At 43.1% G+C, this 11,520-nt stretch overlaps 1 protein-coding gene across 1 annotated transcript; it reads right to left on the reverse strand.

The window, feature by feature from the left end:
- Positions 1-276: 276 nt before the first annotated feature.
- Positions 277-10,505, reverse strand: Kcnj2 (potassium inwardly rectifying channel subfamily J member 2). The gene is made up of 2 exons (XM_076870887.2): positions 10,352-10,505; positions 277-5,300 (listed from the first exon to the last, which is right to left on the reverse strand). The coding sequence occupies exon 2, from the start codon at positions 5,084-5,086 to the stop codon at positions 3,803-3,805; it is 1,284 nt and encodes a 427-aa protein (XP_076727002.1). The 5' UTR covers positions 5,087-5,300; positions 10,352-10,505; the 3' UTR covers positions 277-3,802.
- Between the last annotated feature and the right edge of the window lie 1,015 nt (positions 10,506-11,520).

Raw genomic sequence — 11,520 nt, forward strand, 5'->3', positions numbered from 1 at the left:
TCTACCTAGGTCATTCTGTACAAAAACAAAACATGAGCTTGACTTCCTTTAACCTGGATTAAAGTAATCTGCCCCTCTGGTGTACCTGTGTGTTCCGGCAATTTCTATGGCTCTATTCATGCAAACTATCAGGGTTTATGTCCTATTGTTTGTGAATATCTGAGCATTTCTACTGTGATCATAAGGAGGAACAACCATTCTTGCACAAATTTGTTTCAATTTTAAGTTTTTATTTAGAAATAATAAAATAAGACATAATATATAAAAATATGTACAACCCATGGTTTGTGCAGTACAATAGGAAGACTTTAGATACAAAAAGGATGGCAAATGGGAAAATAATAACTATCACGATTGTCAAAGGCCTGAATTGTTCAACTCTCTATAGCCGAGAACTGAAATCTAACATTGCCAGAAAAGAAATTCTAGTTGGCTGAAGGTCGTGGGCAGGGAGGTGACTGTGCAACACCAAGATTTGGGGTGGAGGAGCTAGGGATGAAAGGAACTGGTGAAAGAAAGAATGCATCAATAGAACTAAAAAAGAAGTCAAACAAATTTTCTCTAGGAATTTGGAAATGACTACAGTGCTAGAGTGACATCTTTAAAATGTCTGATTCAAGTATACTCTTAGAGGGATAGAAAACTATTCCTTTCTCAATAATCAAAATAGAATTCACTTTGTCTACCTTTTATTTAAAAATAGAATAACCAGGAAATCTATGCCTCCCCCCAAAAAATATAATGCCCATCCAGATATGGGCAGACATTCTTTAAAAGGGAATACATCCTAAGGAAATTCAATAGGGATTTGCTTGCAATAGAGAAGCAGCACGCATCTGGGAATCGACCCCAGATATTCACGGTGAGTCCCTTCCATCTGCGTTCTAGTGACAGGTATGCACTAGTTAAGGAGACCCAGTCAAAGGACAAATATTTTGAAGGTAAACTGCAACAATATATGTCGTGCATTACCTGTGTCTTGGCTCTTGACAAGAAAAAAATATATATATATGTATATATATATATAGCTACTTAAAGCTTGTAACTATTAAAATGCTAATAACTAGAAAAAGCTTTCAAATTGAACAGTCCATGCTGAAATAAATAACAGAAGAACATAGCAATACGAACCTTATAAGGCTGGTAAATATGTGCTAAAACCATGCTAACCGGTAGCATATAGGTACTAGCTCTCCGAAATTGCTGCACTGAAATTATACTTTCTATGGCAATTTTTTTTCCTTTACACACTTCTATTTACATTTGGCTTTAAATATGAAAATATCTGATAAACTTTATAAAATGTACACTTTAAAAACATAGCTTCTGCAAAATTTTCTTGAAAAAAAAAAAACAAACCTGTGCACCAGAAATTTTAGTTTTTTTTCTCTTTTTCAGAAATAAGTTGAAAGATGTCCCTCCCTCTTCCTTGTCCCCGTACCCACCCCCTTCAATTATCTCAAGTCTCTTTAAGTGGTAGCACTGTGTGTTTGGGGGTCCTTCTTTGAGGTCACCCCCATGCTCCACTGCATCTTCATTTAATTTACATATCACTAAATACTCTTTGGTTTGATTGTTTTCCTTTGCAAAACATCATGATAGCAGCAGCTGAAGCCCTCGATAGCCTCTCACTGTCAAAAGTCAAATTGTTCTCTTCTATTAAATCTCCCGTTCCCAAGTCCTCCAACTCTTAAAACAACTTCCCAAACCTGCCTTTGAATCTGGACTTAAATAACATCCACATGCTTAGCATCTCTTTCTCGGTTTCAATGAAAATATCACCACGGTTTTCAAACCCACCAACTTGGAAGGCTTGAAAACAGCAGAAACCGGCATAGTTTTGCAGGCACTGCGTTCAGATATGGCTGTTCAAGAACCAGAGACCATCACGAATGTCCATTTACAAAACATATGACTTTAGAACAAGCTGTATTTTAATGGCATACCAGAATATAATACCATAAGAGAGTTGATTTTGAGACTAATTAAAAAGAAAAGTCAGAAACCCCAGAATTCACAAATAGGGAACTTTAAACTGTAGAAGAGTTCTACTATTGGGCTAAATCAAGGAGGAAAACTTTTCTAGCAAGGCAGGCAGCCAGGGAGGAGAAACTTCTGGAAAACAATGTGTCCCTAGTAAACTGCTCTGGGCTCCAAAAGAGACAATGATGGGTTCACATTAATCATGAGAATGCACACAAAGAAGGACTTGACCCCTTTTAAACTATTATCTCCTTTCCCTGTGATTGTGTTGGATTTTTATGGCTCTTTTTGACCCTAAAATACTGGGATATTCTCATTCCTACTCTCTGCCATAAAAATAGGCAAATTTCCTCTCCCTCCTGAATACTGGAGCTGAAATGCTGCATCCAAGTGGTCTGTCCACCCCTTTCTGCACCCCCACTTTGGCAAGTGCAGCCCTGTCTGACTGTGCAGGATACACTCCAAACAGACTAATGGGAAGATCAAGCCTGGAGGACAGGCGTGGCATCTTTTCTAAGGTGACGATCAGCTGGAAATGTCCAGACAGTTGAGGAAATGAACTCAACTGAAAAGTTTAAGTCAATTTATTTTTGATACCAATGGCTGCATGGAGGGTGCCAGGATATGCGCCAAGTTTAATCAAGATCTCATCTTATGGAATAAATTTTGGAATGTGCAAAAAGGGGAAGTCCAGAAAAATCTAAGAGCATGTTTCCATCTCTCTCACTTGATGCATTAGTCTGGCAAGCATTATCTAGCAGGATAGAAAAGATGTTGATGTTCTTTGTGTGTATGCATATGTATGTGGACTGTACTTCCCCTTTGTTCTTCCTCTTCTACTTCCAACAGGAAGGGTACATGACAGAACAAAATTTAAAAAGCATTACACTTACTAGACTCCGTATTTGATGCTGTTTTGTGAATAAGGTGCAAAATGAACAGGCGGATTGAGGTCTTGCTGAGGTTCAAAGTTATTGTCTCTTGATTTCAAGGCAACCCATGGGGCTTTGTTTCCTTTTTAGTATAAGCTCCACTGTGCAAATATGTGCATTATCTTTGGTATTTATTTTAGGTAGTCTAACTTAAAATTTTAGATAACCCATTGACATCAGGAGAAAGGAAAAAAAAAACAAAAAACTCAGAGGCTACCATTTGGCTAGTGTTACATAATGCCCTTATGTAACGAGAGAGAGAGAGAGAGAGAGAGAGAGAGAAGAAAGAGAGAGAAAAGAGAGAGAGAGATCAGTTCTAGGAAACAGATTACTGGCCTCCAAAAAATCAGGCTCTCAATTTTGGCAGTTAATAGCCAAATACTTGCCACTTTGAAGCGCATCATGAGCTTTCAACAAAGTTCAACACTGACTTTTAAATTACATAAAAGAAAAACTACACTGCAACAAAAATACGATTTGTGTTCATGTAGTTAGCAGCTTTTCAAAAAAATTAAGGCAGAGTCTTGCCTTTGTTATGCCATTAAAAACACTCTTGTTCCCTAAAAGAAGCATTCTGGATAAGTCAGATACCCAACCAAGGCTTGCCTGCAAATTCAAGTTTTGTAAAAACACAAAACAACACATAAAAGCCCATAACTTATTCTACAACACGTATGTGCCATCGGGTCACGCAAAGGCCTGGTTAGTGCTTTCCATCAATCATGGAGCTTACAGTCTTTCTTTGAAACCATTGTGCTAGCCTCAGTCCCCGGTGGCCACTTGCCTTGACCCACCTCTTGACCAGTACCGTCGTCTGTTAACTGTTTCAGGCCTCTGACCAACAGACTGTGGAGTAAAGTAAGTATTCCAGAGCAGGAATCAGTCAGTCATATCTCGGATTCCCGACGTAAGGGCCTGGGCTCTAGAGGTACGCTGGCCTGGTTGTGGAGGTCTATGTCTGGGGGGGTGTCTGTACTAGTGCTTTCGGGAACTCCGTTTTCACTGTCTTCTTCCTCTTTGCTTGTGAGGGCGACTTCATTTTCATAGCAAAATGAATTAGCATTTGAGAGGATATATTTCTTCTCGGCTAAGTCTCTGGCACTACAAAGTGGAGTGTTGGGGACTTCGTAAGTCTTGTGGAACCTGGAGTAGTCCACCTTGTAGTAGTGCTTCTCCTCAAAGAGGACCGGCTCGTAGCGGTGGCCCCAGAGGATCTCATTGGCCAGGTAGGAGCTTCGGCACTGCGTGGTCATGGCAGTGGCCTCTACCATGCCTTCCAGTATGACGACAATTTCAAAGTCTGCGTTATCAATGTCCTGCTTACTCAGATCATATAAAGGACTGTCTTCGTCGATTTCATGGACGATAGTGATGGGGGACACTAGAAATATACGGTCAATCCCACTGTCAAACCCCACATTGATGTCTATCTGATCCAGGGGGATGTACTCCCCTTCGGAAGTAATTCTGGATTTGAGGAGCTGCGCCCGCACGTGCGCTTCCACCAAGTGGCTTTTGCGAAGATTGCCCACTCGCCACATCAAGCACAGCTTGCCGTCTCTCATGGCGATCACAGCATTGTGACTGAAGACGAGGGTCTCGTTTCTCTTCTTGGGCTTGGCCATCTTCGCCATGACCGCGCCGATGATGAAGGCGTCAATGATGCAGCCCACGATGGACTGGAACACCACCATGAAGACGGCGATGGGGCACTCATCCGTGACACACCTGAAGCCATAGCCTATGGTTGTCTGGGTCTCAATGGAGAAAAGGAAGGCGGCCGTGAAGCTGTTGACCTCAGACACACAAGCTTTGCTCTCCTTGGATGCATCCAGATCCCCATGGAGCAGAGCAATCAACCAAAACACACAGCCGAAAAACAGCCACGAGAGGACAAAAGCCAGGCAGAAGATAACCAGCATCCACCGCCAGCGAATGTCCACACACGTGGTGAAGATGTCCGCGAGGTACCGTTGTCCCTTCTCACCCACGTTGATGAACTGGACATTGCAGTGGCCATCCTTCTTCACAAAGCGGCTCCTGCACTGCTGTCGGGTGTGGACTTTGCTCTTCCCGTTCCCAAAGCCATTGGCAACCGCCATGGTGGCCAGCTTCATGCCGTCCTCTTCCGAAGAGACAATGCTGTAGCGGTTGGTTCGCACACTGCCCATCGCTTCTGCTGTGGACTCCAGTGCTTCTGCTTTGGAAAACAGTCTGAGTTTTTGCAAAACCCTTTGGAGAAACAGTTTTGAATGTTCGGTGAGGACACGTACACAAAAAATGAGGAGAGATGGGTGTCTCCAGGAGCCTTGGGGTACTACCAAGGTCTGTCAACTGACATGCAGAGGTACCTTAGTAACTCAGCAGATATCCAGGGAACATGTCCTGCAAGGAAAGAAAGACCATTCATTACAGAAGTCATTCTTAAGAGAGTCCTAAGGCAACAAACCCTGCCCTAAGAAAGCACTGAATTGCAGGCATTTTAATTTCTTTGTCCCCTAATTTTTGTTTTCAATTTTTATTTGAAAGCATAAACTCATCAAGTTATTTAGGACAGTAATTCCTACAGAATTTCAGGTTCATTTTCCTCTCACGTTTTTTGTTTTTTTTTTTTTTTGCCACTGAATTCTATCTTCTTTTTGCCTTCTCTACTTGCTAGGTTCTCAAGTCCTTACACAGAAGAAAGACTTTCTGGTGGCCAGGCTTGTTGCAAAGCTGTAAGAACCAGGACGTGTCTAGGGAACATTTTGTGAGTGCAGTCTTGATATTAATAGACTTGCATGTGCACTATGGGCTAGTATCCCAGCCCTTGACGGCAAGGTGGAAGTTGGGAGGTACAGACTATTTTGCCTAAATGATAAAACTGAGCAGACAGCCTTTAGGATCGTCTGAAATGGATCCTGGCTGCTGGGTACTGTTTGGGCTTGCTCCATCATTTCACACGCTGGAAGCAGCCACTGTGCAGAAATGCCTGATAACATCTCAGTTAGTGCAAGTGATTCTGACTTGAAGACACAGATTTGCTCCGGGGAATAGAGAGCGATTCTGTTGCCTAGCAATGAGAGTCCTGAAATTCTCCAGAGATGGGACTGCCATGTGTAATGACAGGCTAGGAAGTAAGCACCTTTGTGCCAAAGGACCAGGTCTTTAGCGGATTTAGATAAGGCAGGAACCCATTTCGTGTGGGTCCAGTGCTGTGTTCCCTCAAATAGAGACAACTCTGTAATCAAAGTGGCTCATAAATGCCAGTCGGCTGGCTTTCGCTTGGAGTGCTTCTGTTTGCAATAGGTTCCTATGGAGAAGGCACTCACCTTTACTTAACATGAGCAAATAGTAGTTTTCAGTTTTCTCCTATTGCCTCATTCTCTCCTAGGTAAAAGCTGCCTACTTGATTTGACATCCCATCTTGGCTCCAAAGAAACTGTGCTTTTCCTTGACTAACTATCAAAAGCCTAAGAGAAAGTCATTTTCCTTACCAAATACATGTAGGCAAAGCTAACAGAGCCTAGAACTAAAAAAATAACAGTGATTCTCAACCTCTGGAACAATCAAATCCATCTCCCGTGTCTAAGGGGGACAATGAACAATAATACATAGAAAGGATCAGAAATTTCTTGAAGCCCTGGTAACAAGGACTCCACTTTTTCTATGCCCCCCAACCCCCGCCCCAAAGCCACATTAAGATTAAGCAGTTAACAGAACCATTGGCAGCCAAACCAGGTGCAAACAAATCAGGCAAACCATTTCTCTTAGTTTTGGGCATCCCTTTAAAATGAGGCAAGGTGCATTGTCTTTGAAAATGTCTCCTTACAATCTTTTGACTTCTCCCTCCACATCCAAGTTATTATGCAAGAATGTGCCCCAACACATTTTTCCTGAGATTAGTCATCTGTGAAAATTGCAATGTGTGTTACATTTTGGCAGCTTTTGACACCTAAATGATGCCCGATTTGAAAGTGCCTTTGAATTACTTTATAAAAAGAAGTTACTGTGCCTTCCCAGATTTCCACCTGCTTCAATGTTTTGTCTGCTTCCCTGTGAAGTTAGCACTTGGACAAAAGAAAAAAAGAATCATATTCCTCAGGATTCAAGATCCTGGGCATGGGGGAAAGATTTTTTTTTTTTTTTTTAATACAGAGATTTCAGTTTCTTTGGCTCACATGGAATTGCCAAGCGTTTCTACGCAGAGACAGAAATATAACACTAAATGCAGGTGTACTTTTCCGAAAAAGGGGGAACAGAGACTTCCTTAAAGTGTGCTAGTATCTTTGAGTTCTGCTTGGCTTTAGGACCCTTTATTATAAACTGACACCAAGAAATGCCCTCTTCACAATTCAAAACAATCCTTCCATCCAAGTACCACTGGGGGACATGAGGAAGCAGATTCAAATTTCTGCAGACTTATTTCTGCACTCTTTTTGGATTAAAACATAACCATCATATGAAAACTAAAGGCTGCATTATGACTTCCCAAAAATCTTGACCCCAGGACATTTGTTTAAATTCCACAAATCATACAATACCAACTTCCTATGAATAGCTGCCCGCCTTCAGAACCTTGAAAATAGCCTGTATCAAGCGACTATTATTGTCTTATTTCCATTGCTAATGACAGAATTTGTTCCACATGTGGAGCATCATTTAGAAATTTTACCATTTCTTCCTGGAAAGGGGAAAAGAAGAGTTGGTTTCTTTTTCTTCTTCTTCTTCTTCTTTTTTTTTTTTTTTTTTTGCTTAAGGCAAAATGGGAACTTTGGTCACTTCAAACCCCCAAACAGATTTATGTGTATATATGTGTGCATTCGTATTGTATCTATTCAGAGTCTGAGGAGCTAATTACATAACAAAAGACTAAAACTTGCCAAAGTCTGATAGGGTAACTATCCTAGTAAGTCACCACAAAGATCCCCTTTACTGTTCACCTGCCCACATGTCCAAGTGGCTTTAGGCAAACAGAGACGTCTTTATCAGCTCCTCTGTCAAAGGAAATCACTAATTCATGAACATCTGGGAAAAGCTTTCATTTAAAACACAGGACTTTTATGCACCTTTATTCCATATGATGTTTTGAGAAAGAGTTGATTAGGAGTCTAGGGAACATTAAATGATTTGACTTCTTGATGGCTATAGTTCTGGAGAGTTGGTATTAGATTTGATGAACAATATATGAATTCCCCTATCAGCCCAAATACCTAAGGGGCCTGAAGTAAACTCAATGGACACAAATAATCATTTCATTCCAGCCATAACCAATGATGCAGAAAGTATTCCTGGGAAATTGAGAGGCCACATGTGGTGCTGTTCATGTTAAGACTATTTATAGGCTGAGCCAAAATTAAGCATAAGCAATGGAAAAAAATAGTTCAGCACTTCAATCTTAGGTAGATATTAAAGGAGAGAGGGCTATGGATAAATACAAGGTCAAGGAGTTACATGGTACAAATAGAGGGAATATAAGTTATTTTTGCCATAAAGGAAATAATTCCAACAGGCAGATAATAACCATGGAAAAGATAATCATGAGAGCAAATGAGAATAGTTCTGCCACATGGTCTTGGTGTACAGTGAATAAGAAAGTTTCTGACTAAGGACAGGACATAGACAGAAGAAAGTGTGCAGGGTTGAGAGAGAGAGAGAGAGAGAGAGAGAGAGAGAGTTGCTAATGAGTGTTCAGAGCAGCTATTCCCCAGCTGACGCCATATAGACCAGCCTGAGTGTGCTCTGGGCACAAGTTGCTACGTGAGCACAACTGCTAGCAAAGCAACCTCTTGGAAGCTCAGTAAACAGAAGGGAGGAGGAGGGGACCATGGGGGGGGGGCGTTGCAACAGTCCATCTATGTGAATGCCATCTCTGACATTTGTGCTGAACAATGCATGCTATATTGCTCAGCATTTGCATATGATGAAAAATACACAGATTTAGTAAACAAAAATAGACACATAAAACAAATTGAAATGGTCCAACTGTTTAGGTAAAGGCCACTCAAAAGTCATACAAGGACTCTAGAGCTAGCCAGCAATTCTTCAACTGGAGAGTCTAAAGGATATAGAAAGACCATGTTCTTACAGAAAGAAAAAAAAAGAAAATACCACATTCACAACGGTGTGAAATAAATATTCCTTATGGATACCAATAACAAAAAATTAAGTACCCCCCAACATATAAGGAGGAGGGGCAGAAAGCAAAATAAAATTATGTTGACCCTCAACTCTCACCCCTCCCACTGTCCTTGAAGTAACATCTCTCACTCCTTCTGTACATTAGGATTGCTCAGGATCATGGCAAAAACAAATATAATGCTTGGAAGTGAGCAAGAAGAAACTGATATGTGTAAAGGTAATGCACAGTGGATATAAAACATATTTATCAAGGGAAAACTTGACAATATATTGATTATTAATGTGAAAACAAATGGCAAAAGGCAATGTGCACTTTCTGCATACCCCTAAACAGGTTTTCAAATAATGCCCTATTTTGTAACAGGTACACTCTGAGTTTATGAAAATCTCCAGAATCCATGCCTCATCCTAGTAACCACACCGCTGACAGGCTTAGCCTGACACACGCAGCAAACTAACCACCCATTTCCTATCTCTATTTTTTTTCAACTGTCATGATGAATCCATGTTATGATGCAATATTTTTGCAGAATCAAGTCATTTTGATGGTTTTGCTTGCTTGAAACCACAGTATCTTCGAGCTAGGCATTTATACCATTATTAGTAAGAATAACAAATGGCTTAGGGCAGAGTGACATACAATGTGAAAGTTTTGCGGTTCTCAGGCTCAAATCCAACTCTGGCTCCTGCTCTCTTAACCCAGCAAAGCAACTTTGAGAAACTCACTCTGTTTGGAACTTGAAACTATACTTGAATCAACTAGGGGGAAAAAAAAAAGACATCGAAGCTATGCTTGAATTAACTAAGCGAAAAAAACAAAACAAACGAACAACAACAACAAAAAAGACTCCAAGGATAGAGAATAAATAGTGCTGTGTCCCCAGGTTTGCCAAGGTCTGAGACCAGGGCTTGAGTTTCACCTCTACCCCTCAGCCACCTTCTTTCCCCTATGATCACCCTTCTTAGAGGGAGAATCGAACACAGACTGTAGCCCTTGCCTCCAAACCCAGTATCTCACTACAGCTGGTGCATTGGAAGTTATGAGCACAAACAGATGCTGCAGAGAAATCTGTTTCTATTGCTCAACTGTTCCAAGCATGTCTCAGTATTTTTAGCTCCGAGGGTGTTCTGGTGCGCACACAAACTATATAGGCTTGAGCTGGGACTCCAAAGCGTGGGGGAGCACTACAGCAACGTGACAGCTGGGCACCTCTGGAGCCGCAGGGCAGGGTAGTTTAGGGCACGGTGGCCCGAGTCCATTTCCGAGGACACACAGCGAGAGAGAAGGAGTGAAGAAAACACATAGCAGCCCTTACCTGTTGCTGGCACAGGAGCATGGGGACATGGAGTGGAAGTGGGGGGTACAGAGGCATGTAAGATCCAGTGGTTTGTAAAATTGAGTGAGCCGAAGCAAACCAGAATTCCCAAGACCCAGCTTGCCGGCGCCGGGAAGGCTGCGCGCTGGCCAGGGCTCCAGTGCGCTCTGCAATATCCTGGGCTCTTTTGAGGCGGTACACGCGATACCGGCCCTTCTGACTCCGCCCCCCCGGCCGCTGCCGGCCAATCGCACGCGGTGGCCCCGGGAACCGCGGCGGGGAGGGGTGGATGCTACACCCGCGTCCCGCGGCGCAGCCAGCCAAGGGAACCTGCTGCCGCTTCCTCCCCCTCCACCCTCCCAGCCTGATCCGGGAGTCGGGCCCGGCTGGGGAGGAGGAAGTTGCGGCCCAGCTGGGACAGCAGCAGGTGGGAAGGTCCGCGTCCGGGCTTTTGCGGCTGCCTAATTGCAGCCTTGGGCAAAGCTTCCTACCCTTCTCCTAGCCCCACACTTTCCGCTTCGAAGGGCCTGCGCGGTGCCAGTGCTGGGGTGAGACGTTGCCGCCGTCTTCCTTTACCCTGCCTCCCACCCTAAGCCCTCAGTCTCTCCAAAACGGGACTTGCAGCGCACAGAGGAGCGGCCAATTAAGTGGGGAAAGGGGCTGGGACCCGCGCGCAGAACCCCACGGGATTTAGATGCGCACAAGTGTAGCGACTGCTAAGCTGCTGGGCTATTGCTTCTCCCGACTGTTGGAGAATTACTTACAAAGCGCCTAGACTTCCCTGGAGGATGGACTGCTCGTTCTCTCTCGCCTTGTCCGCCCTCAATCTCTTCCTCCACCACCGCCCGGCACGCTCTGCTGATCTAAAATCAGAACAATTAGAGAGTAATGAATTCTGTGGAACAGCAACTCCTACAGACACTCAGCTCTGCCCTCGCACCAGCGCCTCCCATCCCTCCTTCCCAGCAACCAGGCAAGAGCGTGTAGACCCTTAAAAATCAGCTCAGTGTTAACCGGGTCTAGAGTCTGGAAGTTTGCAAATTCATCAGTGTGCGTTTGTGTGTGTGTGTGTGTGTGTGTGTGTGTGTGTGTAAAAGTGAGCGCATATTTTCTCTGAGTTCTTCGGTGTCAAACGAAGCTTCGCTCTTAAAGGACACGCTATATTTAAA

This window comes from Callospermophilus lateralis, chromosome 11, assembly GCF_048772815.1.
Source record: "Callospermophilus lateralis isolate mCalLat2 chromosome 11, mCalLat2.hap1, whole genome shotgun sequence".
NCBI classification, from domain to species: domain Eukaryota; kingdom Metazoa; phylum Chordata; class Mammalia; order Rodentia; family Sciuridae; genus Callospermophilus; species Callospermophilus lateralis.